At 43.3% G+C, this 14,807-nt stretch overlaps 2 protein-coding genes across 2 annotated transcripts in view; one reads left to right on the forward strand and one right to left on the reverse strand.

Moving 5' to 3' along the window:
- The window catches only part of EIF2AK4 (eukaryotic translation initiation factor 2 alpha kinase 4), a 139,843-nt gene extending 136,415 nt beyond the window's left edge, over positions 1-3,428 (reverse strand). Inside the window, exon 1 of the mRNA XM_035259867.3 lies at positions 3,269-3,428. Within this exon, the coding sequence (XP_035115758.3) occupies positions 3,269-3,331 (63 nt within the window). The 5' untranslated portion in view covers positions 3,332-3,428. The remainder of the gene's footprint in view (positions 1-3,268) is intronic.
- Positions 3,429-3,796: 368 nt separating this feature from the next.
- The window catches only part of GPR176 (G protein-coupled receptor 176), a 138,998-nt gene continuing 127,987 nt past the window's right edge, over positions 3,797-14,807 (forward strand). The window contains exon 1 of the mRNA XM_002753555.6: positions 3,797-4,884. Coding sequence (XP_002753601.1) covers positions 4,713-4,884 — 172 coding nt within the window. The 5' untranslated portion in view covers positions 3,797-4,712. The remainder of the gene's footprint in view (positions 4,885-14,807) is intronic.

Below are 14,807 nucleotides of genomic sequence, written 5' to 3' on the forward strand. Positions count from 1 at the left end.
TGCCTCTAAAATAAATAAATAAAAATAGAGGTACTAATAAAAAAGGCACCCTTCTACCATGTGAGGAGACAGCTAGAAGGCAGTATCTATGAACCAAAAAGCAGGCTCTTAGCAGGCATTGAATCTGCCAATACTTTCAACCTGGACTTCCCAGCCTTCAGAACTATGAGAAATTTCTGTTTTTTTTTTTAGACAGAGTTTTGCTCTTGTTACCCAGGCTGGAGTGCAATGGTGCAATCTTGGCTCACTGCAACCTCCACCTCCTGGGTTCAGGCAATTCTCCTGCCTCAGCCTCCCGAGTAGCTGGGATTACAGGCACGCGCCACCATGCCCAGCTAATTTTTTTTGTATTTTTAGTAGAGACGGGGTTTCACCATGTTGACCAGGATGGTCTTGATCTCTTGACCTCATGATCCACCCGCCTTGGCCTCCCAAAGTGCTGGGATTACAGGTGTGAGCCACCACGCCTGGCCGGAAATTTCTGTTTTTTATAAGCTGCCCTGTGTAAGGTATTCTGAACTACTATAGTCTGAACTACTATAGACTTAGACAGTACTGTACATGGTAAGTAATTGAAATGGACTGTAATTTATGTGTTTTTTGACCTTTTCAGGTTTAATTTCAGAAAAAGAAAATCCGAAATGGTACTTTTTTTTTTTTTTTTTTGGAGGGAGTTTCACTCTGTCACCCAGGCTGGAGGGCAGTGGCACCATATTGGCTCACTGCAACCTCCACCCCTGGGTTCAAGAGATTCTCCTGCCTCAGCCTTCCGATTAGGTGGCATTATAGGCGCCTGACTCACAACCAGCTAATTTTTGTATTTTTTGCAGAGATGCGGCTTCACCATGTTGGCCAGGCTGGTCTCGAACTCCTGACCCCAGGTGATCCACTGGCCTCAGCCTCCCAAAATGCCCAGACTGAAGTGGTACATTTTGAAAGTTTTTTTTTTTTTGACAAACGGAAAACATATATTAATATTATGGGAGATTATATTTTCCTTAAATGACTGCAATAATATCTCTACTATCTCTCATTCCACATGTTCTTCTTATAATGTGACTAACACTCCTCCCACTGAATGTCCCCTTTACTTAAATGTGGTGTTTTTATAGCTGATTCAACAGATAGAATACAGTGGAAGTGACACTACACCAGCCTCCAAGATTAGGTCACAAAAGTCAATGCAAGCTGTCCTATAGCTAGAGCCTGAACAACACCATTTTATACAAGACAAAGCTGTTTTTCAGAAATAAGTTGTAACGGCTGCCCCATTCTCCTCACAATAACTGCTGGCCTTGGCTTCCAATATGTAAAGCTGCTTACCTTATCAGTAACTGCCTGAATTGCTGGCCTTTGCTTACCGGTAATGATCAGAATAAGCAGCCCAAGCTAATTCCATCCTGGCCCCTGCAACTTGTAATAAGTAACTAACATCTGTGGATTCCACCACTGCCCAGACGATGTGTAAACTAATGCTTATCTTGACTTCTGTAAACCACTTAGGTAACAATGGAAGTGACAAGTCCCCTAGCCCTTGGAATGTCCGGAGACCCGCACCCTCCTCTCTGCCCAGGAGGTGATTTACGGAATCCCCTGGCCCTCAGAATGTCTGAATCCCTTCACCCCCACCCCCGCCCCACACCCTCAACCCGGGAGGTGGTTTACGGGCATAAAAGGGTCTTGTCACCCTCCTTTTGGGGCCACGGGTTGGAGAGACGTGAGTCCTCCGTGGTCGCTGGCAATAAAGACCCTGCAATTTGGCATACTTTTGTCTTGGTGCTAATTTTATACTCGATCCAAATACTTCACCAGCTAGCCTGAGTCTGAGTGCAGTGGTGTTTACACCTAACTGATCACAACCATTTTACAGATTTCTTTGTTCCTTCTCCACTTCCCACTGCTTCACTTGGCTACACTAAAAAAGAGAGAGAAAGAAAAGTGTCAGTGAAGCTTCTGCCTTGTCCTCTTAGGACTCTTGTCTCTCTTGGAATGCTCACTTTTGGAACATAGCTGCCAGGCTGTCAGGAAGCCCAACAGCCACATTGAGAGGCCACATATAGATGTTCCAGATGAGTTCCCAGTCAATAGCCAACATCAACGGCCAGACATGTGAGTGAACAGGCCTTCAGATCCCAGACCCAGGCAACAACTCTGAGCTACACCAGCGGACAGTATGCAGACTACTACAGACGTTTAATGTATATTTAAATTGTGTCCAATCTTTTACATCACATATCTTAAAATCTTTTGACTCATCCTTTAAAAAGACTTATACAACACACAACTGTAAGAATTGTGCTACTCTATTCCTGTACTAGTCCTTTACTTTTTAGAGGTAATCTTTCCTCAAGCCTGAGAATCATGGTGACCTCAGCCAGTTAGGTTATTTCTTGATTCTACTAACCACATACCCTAACATCAATTGAGGGGGTGTAGAGAATTTAGAGATATCTTTTCAGAGTGAAAACATGAGAGCAGTTTCTTGCTTTCTCCATTCTTTACACCTGCAAAACTGATTATTTTCTGTACCTTTATCCCAACTCTTACTAGTTTTGAATACAGGATGGAGGATGAAGGTGGGTAAAGGGGTATTTTTCTGTTATCAAACAACTCTATTTATGCACATTCTTCAACCATTCCTAAATGAGTGTGCTGGATGTTGGAGAATTATTATTTTGTTTTCTAATGATTATAATGTAAGGTGTTTCATCTTGAAAACTATGTTTGGACTCCTGGAACTAATATTAACTGCTGGAAATGGCGTTCTTGGGGGCAAAATACAATTAGTGTAATTAGTAATTTTCCATATTTTTCTCTCTCTCCTTTTTGGTGTCCAAAATGTTTAAAATAATTCTCCCTGCTGGCACGGTGGCTCACGCTTGTAATCCCAGCACTTTGGGAGGGATGGGCGGATCACCTGAGGTCAGGAGTTCGAGACCAGCCTGGCCAAAATGGCGAAACCCCATCTCCATTAAAAAAAAAAAAAAAAATTCTCCAATAGATTACTATGTGAAGGTATTGTGAAAATCCAAATATGTACACGATTTGGATTTTTACCCTTTCAAGAGTAAATTAGGTTACCAGTGAAAAGAAAACAGCAATATTGTAGCAGGATCATCCTTGAGACAACCAAGGAATAACTGTAATTTTAATTAATTCTTGAGTTATTGTCCTCGGTCTCAGTCCCATAACCAACATATCAAAGCCTTCTACCATGTGCCTCACTTATTAAAAATAAACCCGTTTCCATAAAGTCAACCACACATACCTTTCTTCTTTTTACCCCAGATCCTCTCCCTGCATCCGTACAGTTTCCTCTCCCACTTGGCATCTCTTACTTTAGCATTTCTTCTTGTTTACTATTCCAGCTTCCCAACCTTTTCTGTTCCAGAATCCAGTAGGCCCAGGTTATACTGTGTACATTTTAGAAATGATACTCAATATAAAGGCCAGAAAACCATGCACTGGGTTCCTATATTTCATTTTTCTTAAATGCTTCAGCTACACCCAAGGCCTGACCGAGGGGCCAGGAGACAGCCGGCAGCCCCCGCTGACGAGATACAGAGGAGTAACGACAGTTAATAGTAAATGAAGCGCAGCCCGGGGAGGTATAGCAAGCGTGTCCACGACAGCCAGTCACCAGCCCCCCGCTCCTCCCACGCTTCCAGCGAAGACAGTCACGCTCCGCAAGGCAAAATGGCGCCCTCCCCGCGGAGGCCTGGGCGCTAGGGGCGGGGCCACGCGTGCCACGTGAACATCCTCGCCAGCCGCGCGCCCCCGGCTGCCCTAGGCGCGCGCTGTGAGTCTGGCTGCCGCGCAGACCGTGCTGTTACCCCATTGGGGGCGTCTTCCCTCATCCCCGCCCGGCTGTCAAGCTCTCTCCCAGCTGCCAAGAGCCCTCGGGTGGCTAGGCAAAGGGGGCGCCCGGCCATGCAGAGGCAAAAAGGCGCTGCAGAACTGGTTTCCCGCTGCCACTGCTGAGGCAGGAGGTCGGAGACCCCAGTGAGGGGCTGGGGAGCAGGACCCAGCACGGGCGTCTGGGCTGGCGGCCGGCGGCCGGGCGCGCAGAGCCAGGCTGCTGGGGAGACTTGGCTTTCCACCCAAGCCATGGGCACTGTCGGGTACTCGGGGGTCCCCGCGTGGCTCTGGCTACTCGGCGTGGGCATTTCGTTGGCTTTGTATCGCCATTCAGCCCCGAAGCCAGCAGGACTGAAAAATAGCTTCGGCCAAAGGTTCTCTTCCCGCTAAGGAGAGGGGCCAAGAACGTCCGCCCGAGGGGACTGAGAGGGATGCCCTAGCCTTCGGGGTGCGGAGGAGCAGCGGTTGAAGGAGGCGCGGGGGAGCGGATAGCGCGCTCCTTGACCATCGAATGCCTCCTTCTATATTTCCATTCCTGCCGAGTGGGCTGGGCCAGGCTGACCACCCTGGAGGAGGGACGGACGACGCTCGGCGGGCTCTGACCGTGCCTCCTTCATGTGGTTGCTGACGGGGATCCAGGAGGGAGTGGGCATGGGGCGCAGCCGCGCCTTCCTCCTTCCCCGCCTCCCGGGCGCCGGGGTTGGCGATGTGGAGACGTGAGGGGACCCGTCCGCTGCCCCGGCTTCTCCAGGACTCCGCCAGGCGCCCGCGCGTCCCTCCTCACCCGGAGGAGGAGAGGCTCCGCGCGGGGCTCCGAGGCGGGCGGTGCACGGAGCCGGAGCCCCAGCCTAGCCATGGGACATAACGGGAGCTGGATCTCTCAAAACGCCAGCGAGCCGCGCAACGCGTCTGGCGCGGAGACTGCAGGCGTGAACCGCAGCGCGCTCGGGGAGTTCGGCGAGGCGCAGCTGTACCGACAGTTCACCACCACCGTGCAGGTCGTCATCTTCATAGGCTCGCTGCTTGGTAAGCCTCCCGCGCGACGCCTCCGGCCCGGGCCTCCCAGAGGGCACAGGCTCGGAGAGCCGGGAGCGGGTTGCACAGCCGCCGTAGGTTTCGGGTGCCTAGCAAAGTGCGGAGAGTTGAAGGAGGGTTAAGGATCCCGGGTAGCTGCAATGAAGTTAAGCAGGGACGGTGGACTTCAGACCCCACGCGGGAGCTGAAGAGTTCTAATAGGGCTTTCCCGTGGCCCGAGGATGGAGCGGGATCCGGCGGGGATCCCCTTCCTCAGATGGCTCTGGCGGAAGGCTCCTGGCTGCGTGGCTGGCTTCAGCTCTTGTTTACCAATAGCGAGGAACAAAGATTCTGTGGGAATTTGTTACTGATGATTGAAAGGAATGTCACCCATTCTGTTAAAGATGTTTTGGGATTCCATTTTTCCATATATATGGAAATAATATGTGTGTGTGTGTGTGTGTGTATATATATATGTATATATAATTATTTTGAAAGAGCCTTATTTTGTGCGTGCTTTATGGCTTGCTTCTTCGGAACACTGACCTGCTGGTAAACAACCCTGTGAAGTTAAACTATATGTCGTCTGTAGATGTTTTTAAAACAACAAAAGAAAGCCCACTCTACTTCCCCATCTGTGTGTTGTTTAAGGTACGGAATAAAGGTAGGATAACCCAGATTTAGGTATATTTGTTCAGAGAAGAAAAGATCAACGAATCGAAATGAGTGGCTAGTAAAATACTAGCCTACTAGTATGAGAATTACCTGTACTTCTCACTACTCTTAAATTGTAGTAGGTTTTTTTTTTTTTTTTTTTTAAATTGAGACGGGTCACTCTGTTGCGGGGCTGGAGTGCAGTAACGTGATCTCCGCTCTCTGCGACCTCTGCCTCCTGGTTTAAGCAATACTCTGCCTCAGCCTCCGGAGTAGCTGGGATTACAGGCGCCTGCCACCACATCCGCCTAATATTTGTTTTGTCTTTTTAGTAGAGACGGGGCTTCACCTTCTTGGCCAGGCTGATCTTGAACTCCTGACCTCGTGATCCACCCCCCTTGGCTTCCCAAAGTGCTGGGATTACAGGCGTGAGCCACCGCTTCCGTCTATCGTAGTCTTTATCGCTCATCTCCAAACGTTAAATGATACAAGCAATATTCATTTCTATTGAGGTCTATTGAACATGTTGCATACCACTTGGAAATATGTGGCTTCCTTTCCTGTGTCCCTGATGTGGCAATAAAGATGTGATGTTATTGTCAAGAACAGTCTTAAAGTTTCAAAGTAGGAATAGGTTACTTTTTGTAGACGCTTGTGAATTTCTATGGAATCCAAGAAACTGACATTTAATAGACTATTTTAAGAAGAATTTTAAAAGTTTGGAATTTCCCTTCATAGTTTCTTTAATTGTCATCATTCCATTCTACTCCATCATAGTATTTCTCTTCCCTTTTTTTTATCACAAGGACATTTTCAGGAGTAGATATTAGTATTGCTATATGGGGGGGGGGCGGTGTGTGTGTGTGTGTGTGTGTGTGTGTGTGTTTTAAGATGTGTTTTTATGACTGGAATGTTAAATGCACATTAGCAAAGCAAAAGCCTATGTTCAAAATACCTTCAGTATCCATGATGCATTCTAGATTATTGGGAGTTAAATTCTGAATATTTTCACACTTAAAAGTGTGGGTTATTGGAGAGTAGTAGAAGTGATTGTATTATTTCTGCAGATTTCCCCCCTATATACACATACATACATACATTCATATACATGCACACATATATATTTTCCCACCCCCATGGTTAACTTCAACTCTGAAGAAAGATGGTGTTGGGAGGAAAAATTCTCCTGAGAAATTTTCCCATGGTTTGATTTGATTTTTTTTTTTTTAAAGATGGGGTTTCACCCTGATGGCCAGGCTGGTCTCGAACTCCTGACCTCAGGTGATCCACCAACCTTGGCCTCCCAAAGTGCTAGGATTACAGGTGTGAGCCACCATGCCCGGCTGATTTGATTCTAAAAATTTGAGTACGATTGAAATAGAAGGCAGAACATGTATATAAAAGACATAGCAAATAGTGGACATTTAATGAATGTTACTCCTGTTGCCCATGTCCTTTCCATTTTTGTTGCTTGCATTGGATTCAGGAATTTCCAGGTAAATCTGCCCTTATTTTAGCTTTTCTCCACATAGCACTTGCAAGTGACATGCAAAACCTGCTTTAGTATATGTCTCCAAAAGACAGACTCATTTCCCCTTGATCTTTGGTGCCTGACTTGAGTTAGATAGTCTTCTATTACTCCTTCCACATTACATAGGCCTTCCTAAAAGAATTCCACTTGCTCCTTTCTATATGCAGAAAAAACATAAATATGGACAGTATTTCTGGTTTCCTTAAAAGTTCAGCTGGGCTAGGCATGGTGACACAAGCCTGTAATCCCAACACTTTGGGAGGCCAAGTGGGGCGGATCACTTGAGGTCAGGAGTTCAAGACCATCCTGGCCAACATGATGAAACCCTGTCTCTACTGAAAATACCAAACTTAGCTGGGTGTGGTGGCATGTACCTGTAATCCCAGCTACTCAGGAGGCTGAGGAAGGAGAATCACTAGAAATTGGGAGACAGAGGTTGCAGTGAGCCAAGACTTTGCCACTGCCCTCCAGCCTGGGCAACAGAGTGACACTCTATCTCCAAAAAAAAAAAAAAGTCCAGCTGAATCCCAACATTGCCCTGTATCCTTGTTACTTATTGGTATTCTTGATTCATTGTTCTCTAAGGACTTGTCCCGTTCAAATACATCTATGTACATTAGAATTCTAATAGTATCTGTTGAGGCTCAGAGCTTAAGATTCAAAGCCATGTGCAATCAGATGCAAGGCAAGTAAACTTGGGAAGCACATCTCATAAAGCCTCCAAATAGAGAAAAATCATAGACTATATAAAAGAAAAGGAATCTTTATGATTGAAAAGTAAATTGTTGGAGGCTGGAATAGTACCTGGAATAAACAACTGATTAAGTAACTGATTTAAGTATACTTATTTCTTCTGCCCCAAACATAGACAAATAAGTTTTTCTTTTATTTTTTTCTCTTTAAACAAATTGAAATATAGTTTTTATATTCTCTAGACTTCTTTTTACTGGGATTTCCAGAGACCCATTATTATGTGAAAATAATATATTTGTACTACTCATGTCTTGCAGCTCTTTTGGAAACTATTTTAGTGTCCTGTATTAGGAAGAATCCCTAAGAACTTGGAATAACTTTTGACTTAATCTGTAAATAATTTAAAAGAAAAAGAACTTGGAATAATTGTAATATTTCAATCAGAAGGAAAATTATTTGCTGTGTTGAAAATGAATGCAAGACTTGTACACAATATTATTCAAATGTATGCATTTTGGGAGTTTGTGTAAACTGATGTTTCTCAGCCTTCTTTATATAACGTCTTGGCCGTTATCTTTAGATATGTTGTAGATACTGAAATAGAGTCACATAATTTAGATTCCTCTTTAGTGGCACCAATCACTTTTAGTAGTCAAGTGAAACTCCAAAAGACCTGGAATCACCCTTCTAGTAAATACTTTGGATTGAACTCCTCAGCATTTATCTTTCTCTTCTTCCTCTTCTCCTTAGATTCACAATCTATGTGCCTAGAGAGCTGGGCTTTTCCCTGGTGCTTTGACTTGAAAAGGATAGGTGGCTATGATCTAGCCTATTACCTCTGTGTAGGAGCCTATTACCTCCTACACAGGTTGCCTGTCTTCTGTGCCAATCATCATTGGAGGCAAAAGAGATTTTTATAAATGAATTTGCTTTTATTTAAAAAAAATTAATATAGTAGACAATAACCAACAACTATGTATCCTATGTTGCAATTTATTTTTTTTTCAAGATGGCATCTCACTCTGCTGCCCAGGCTGAAGTACAGTGGCAAGATCTCAGCTCACTGCAGCCTCTACCACCTGGGTTCAAGCAATTCTCCCTGCCTCAGCCTCTCAAGTAGCTGTGATTACAGGTGCCCACCACCATGCCCGGCTAATTCTTTTGTATTTTTAGTAGAGATGGTGTTTCACCATGTTGGCCAGGCTGGTCTTGAACTCCTGACCTCAGGTGATCCACCTGCCTTGGCTTCCCAAAGTGCTAGGATTACAGGTGTGAGCCAGTGAATCCAGCCATTTTTAAAATTTGTTTTAGCACTTTTAAAATTTTTATTTTTTTTTTTGAAATGCAGTTTCACTCTGTCACCCAGGCTGGAGTGCAATGCTGCAATCTCGGCTCACTGCAACCTCTGCCTCCTGGGTTCAAGCGATTCTCCTGCCTCAGCTTCCTGAGTAGCTGGATTACAGGCACCCACTATCATGTTTGACTAATTTTTGTATATTTAATAGAGACAGAGTGTCACCGTATTGGTCAGGCTGGTCTCGAACTCCTGATCTTGTAATCCACCTGCCTTGACCTCCCAAAGTGCTGGGATTACAGGTGTGGGCTGCCATGCTTGGCCCTGAAATTTTTAAAATCGAGACATCAGCTTTCCTTTGTCTGACTAGACCACCATATGTATGGTTCTTATTATTTTATTTTTTGTTTTTTTTGAGACGGAGTCTTGCTATGTAGCCAGGCTGGAATGCAGTGGTGCCATCTCTGCTCAGTGCAATTTCAACTCACTGCAGCCTCTGCCTCCCAGGTTCAAGCAGTTCTCTACCTCAGCCTCCCGAGTAGCTGGGACTATAGGCATGTGCCACCAAGCCCAGCTAATTTTTGTATTTTTTAGTAGAGATGGGGTTTCACCATGTTGGTCAGGATGGTCTTGATCTCTTAACCTCGTGATCTGCCCGCCTCGGCCTCCCAAAGTGCTGGGGTTATAGGTGTGAGCCACTGTGCCCGGCCATGGTTCTTATTCTTAAACTATGTTCCCTTTCCTTACTGTTATAGACTGAATGTTTATGTTCCCCCTCAAATTCATATATTGAAGACCTAACCTCCAATGTCGTGTTATTAGGAGGTAGTACCTTTGGGAGGTTTAGATGAGATCATGAGGATAGAGTTCTCAAGGTGGGATTAGAAACCTTATAAGAAGGAACCAGAAAGCTTGCCCTCTCTTTTTTTGGAACCATTTGAGGATATGGCAGAAGGTAGCTGTTTGCAAATCAGGATGAAGGCCGTCTTCAGAACCCGACCATGCTGGCACTTTGATCTCAGACTTCCCAATCTCTAGAACTGAAAGAAATGTCTGTTTTTAAAGTTACCCAGGCTTTGGTATTTTGTTATAGCAGCTGGAGCAGACTAATACACTTATGAATGGTCTATAATGAGCATGTGAAATTGATGACCCCAAGTAGAGATCCTACTTGCCTGTAGTTTGATTCCATGAAGTGGTTATTGAAGTGTTCATTTGAAGGGAAAGGTGGGAAATCTACTTGTTAAATCTGTTCAGCAGATCTGTTGGATAAACACTAGTTTTGCTCATACTTGTTTATAGTCTTTGAGCAAAATCATATGGGGTACCAGCAAGGTTCATGGTATTTGTTTGATAGAGAAATATACTAGTGCTTTTGATATTGTTTGAAATGAACCAGATAATAGCTGGATAATTCTTGGAGTTCCTTAGTTGAATGTTTGACTATAATACTAGTTTGTGCTTATACTTTATAATTACTCAGGATAATTTTTAGTTAACCATACTTATAGCCAATAATAAAGTATAACAGCCTTACTTCTACATGTAATTTCTGTCTTTTGTATGCCTAAAAACCTAGCATACTACATTAAGAATAAGGTGTCCTGGGCCAGTTGCGTGGCTCATGCCTGAGCCACTGCACCCAGCCGTTTGGTTTCTTTTCTTTTTTCTTTTTGATACAGGGTCTCAAAAACAAAAACAAAACAAAACTAGATGAGTGGTAGTTGCCTAGGGCTCAAGGTATTGAGGGGGAAAAGGCAGTGTTACTACCAAAGGCTACATGGTTTCTTTGTGGGATGATAAAAATGTTCTGAAATTCAGTAATAGTGTTTGCACTACTTTGTGAATAGGCTAAAAGCCATTGAGTTGTACACTTTAATTGGATGGATTCTATAGTATATGAATTTTATCTCGATAAAGCTTTTTTAAATTTTCACCAGATAATTTAACTTCCAGGAAGAATTCTACCATGTAGACATCATATAGAAATAAAAGACAATGTGAGGCAATTCAATTCATTACATTAGGCTGTTAACTATTGATCCTGCCACCTGCTGCATCCTTAGGTACCAGTTCAGGATATCTTACTGTTTTTTTTTTTTTTTGAGTAGGAGTCTTACTCTGTCACCCAGGCTGGAGTACAGTGGCATGATCCTGGCTCACTGCAACCTCTGCCTCCTGGGTTCAAGCAACTCTCCTGCTTCAACCTCCTGAATAACTGGGATTACAGTCCCCTGCCACCATGCCTGGCTATTTTTTGTATTTTTTAGTAGAGACGGGGTTTCACCATATTGGCCAGGTTGGTCTCGAATTCCTGACCTCAAGTGATCCACCTGCCCTGGCCTCCCAAAGTGCTTGGATTGTAGGTGTGAGCCACCAGACCCAGCCCTACTTTCTGTTTCTATAAATTTAGCTGTTCCATAGATCTGTGTCATACAATATGTGGTTTTTTGTGACTGGATTTTTTTCACTTAGCATAATATTTTCAGAATTTATCTATATGTTAGCATATATTATCACTATATTTTTTATTGTTGAATAATATTCCATTGTATGGATGTGTTACATTTTGTTTATCCATTCATTTGATAGACATTTGGGTTGTTTCTACTTTTTGTCAATTATGAATAATGCTGCTCTGAATATTTACGTACAAGTTTTTAACGTGACATGTTTTCAGTTCTCTTGAGAACATACCTAGGAGTGAAATTGCTTTATCATATGGTAACTCTGTTCTTCGTAGGAACTACCAGATAGCTCCAAATATCCCTAGTTCTGTAACAAATATACTTTTGTTTTATTTGGTGGCATTTTGTAGACTAGGAGGAGATTTATCTAAAAATGGGAACTAAGAAACATAACTGTGTTTTCCTCTGGGGTGTAAAAAAAGTCTCTTGTCCCTAGCATTTGCCAAAGAGTTTCTGCATATGTCACTTATCTGAATAAGCCATTTAGATTCTGTAGTGACTGGGAACTATTTCAAAAGTTTGTTTTTTCCTTTCCTTTCCTTTTTTTTTTTTTTGAGATAGGGTCTCACTCTGTCACCCAGGCAGGAGTACAGTGGTGTGATCACAGCTCACTGCAGCCTCAACCTCTCAGGCTCAGGTGATCCTTCTATCTCCAAGTGACTAGGACTATAGGCACATGCCACCACACCTGCTAAATTTTTTTTTTTTTTTGGTAGAGGTGAGGTTTCACCATAGTCCTCAGGCTGGTCTGGAATTCCTGGGCTCAAGTGATCCACCCACCTTGGCCTCCCAAAGTGGTGGGATTACAGGTGTGAACCACTTTGCCTAGCCATGAAAAGTTTTATTGTCAGAGAGTTTCCATATTAGCTGGGTGGAAAACTGTTATTAGTCATATAGCACAAAAACAGAGGCATTTTTGCCTAGCTTGGAAGGTAGGAGTGGCTTTAGGCAAAGTTTTGTAGTAAAGATTTATCCTAGGGAAAACTAAAAAATAAGAAAACTTTATCTTAAAAAAAAATCAACTCTCATTTTCAGTGTTTATAACATCTCTTCTCATAAATCTCTTGTTTTCTTGTTTTCATTTTGGATGCCAAGTGACCTTCTTCTGAGTTGCTGACTTGTCCTCTCTCTTCCAAAGTTAGCAGTACTGTATTCTGTTCCTTCATGGTGGCTAAATAAATCATGTTAAATACAGATGTTAACAGAGTTCGTGTATTAAAGTATTTTAAAGTAGTGATCTTTATTTATTTATTTATTTATTTATTTATTTTTAAAGTAGTGATCTTTAAAGATACTTTTTTTTTTTAAAAAGGTATCTTAAGCAAAAAGGATGACTTGAACATTTTATATATTTGAGAAGAAGGAGCAAGAAATGGGTTGGATGAATCTTTTAGGCATCTTCAAACATATCATATATAGACAAGCATATAGCATGTAAGGCATTTAGAAAAGTTAATGGTATAGGATTACCTGATGCATTAAGGAGCAGGTGGGTGTCAGATAGAGCTAATATCTTTTTTTTTTTTTTTTTGAGAAGGAGTTTCGCTGTTGTTACCCAGGCTGGAGTGCAATGGCACGATCTTGGCTCACCGCAACCTCCGCCTTCTGGGTTCAAGCAATTCTCCTGCTTCAGCCTCCCGAGTAGCTGGGACTACAGGCACGCACCACCATGCCCAGCTAATTTTTGTATTTTTAGTAGAGACGGGGTTTCACCTTGTTGACCAGGATGGTCTCGATCTCTTGATCTCGTGATCCACCCGCCTCGGCCTCCCAAAGTGCTGGGATTACAGGTGTGAGCCACTGCGCCCGGCCAATGCTAATATCTTGTTCTTTCTTTATGGCTTTACTTCTCCCTTTTATTTCTGTTGTAACCAAGTTTTATAGGTTTTATAATTGATGATTTGGCATCCATTAATTGCAGGGCCAAACTAATGGCAAAAATTGTTTACATCTCCTCTGCAATCCAACTTTTTTGGGCTTATGGAGGTTACGTTTTAAACTCTCCGGCCACATTGTCCCCAACATCTGTGCTTCGCTTCCTGCCCAATAGGGAGCATCCCCACTTACCTGCTTCCTTCCACTATAGTAATAAAGGCATAATGCCAGTGCCCCCTGTCCCCACCCTCCATGCCTCATGTGTTACAGTTTTGTGTGGCATGGTACACTTCTTGTTTCTGGGAAACTGTGAATAACAAACTTCATTCAGTGGCTTTTGGTCTTACCTATAAATTAAATCCAGGCTCATTTAAAAATGATCTCTGTTGTAATATTAAATCTACGATTTCAGATTGTGGTCTTGGATTACTCATCGTGTCTCCTGACTCTGGCCTATGTTGGATCATTTTCTTGTGTATTTCTAAGGTTTTGACTGTGAGCCCATCTCCTTTTTGTTTTGAAGGATTCTGTGAGATCTTGGCTGTAGAAGTGGCCTCCAGAATAGTTTCACATTTGCTCTTGCTGGGTATCACAGGGTTATTGCTGGCTCAGGACCTTAACAACTAGAAAAGGCACATTTCCCTGTCATCTCTCTGAAGTTGAGAATAGGTTTTTTGTTTTGTTTTGAGATGGAGTCTCACTCTTGTCTCCCAGGTTGGAGTACAGTGGCAGAATCTCGGCTCACTGCAACCTCCACCTCCCGGGTTCAAGCGATTCTCCAGCCTCAGCCTCTAGAGTAGCTGGGATTACAGGTGCATGCCATCACACCCAGCTTATTTTTGTATTTTTAGTAGATATTGGGTTTCACCATGTTGCCCAGGCTGGTCTCAAACTTCTGACTTTGTGATCAGCCCACCTTGGCCTCTCAAAGTGTTGGGATTCCAGGCATGAGCCACTGCGCCTGGCTGAGGACAGGTTTTTAGCCTCTCTTTCTTCGAGGTGGCTACTCTTTCTGTTTTTTTTGTAGGGGTTCCCAATCTGACTTCCTGCCTTAGGTGAGCCCAAGGTCTGGAATTTAGTTTCTCTGTGGGTGGTGAAACCTGAAGTTAGTTATGAGGGTCTATTTCCTGGTCTGAAAATCACCATTAAATGCAAGCACTGTGGTCTCCCTTTGTTTCATGCAACTGAGAGTTTCCTTTTATTTCTTGCAAGCTCAGTTATGAATTTAAAGATACATTTTGTTATACACAGCACTTTTAGGTGTTCCATAGCATTGTTCTAAGTTTGTAAAGTGTTGGAATATTAATTTTATACAAAATTGAGTTGGATATGAAGAAAAGAACCCGAGTCTTTTGAGGGTGCCTGGAAGGAGTAAAGCATTTTGAGGTGCAGTGAGAGTTTTGGAAGGAAAAACATATAA

The sequence above is a fragment of the Callithrix jacchus genome, chromosome 8 (genome assembly GCF_049354715.1).
Source record: "Callithrix jacchus isolate 240 chromosome 8, calJac240_pri, whole genome shotgun sequence".
Lineage (NCBI taxonomy): Eukaryota > Metazoa > Chordata > Mammalia > Primates > Cebidae > Callithrix > Callithrix jacchus.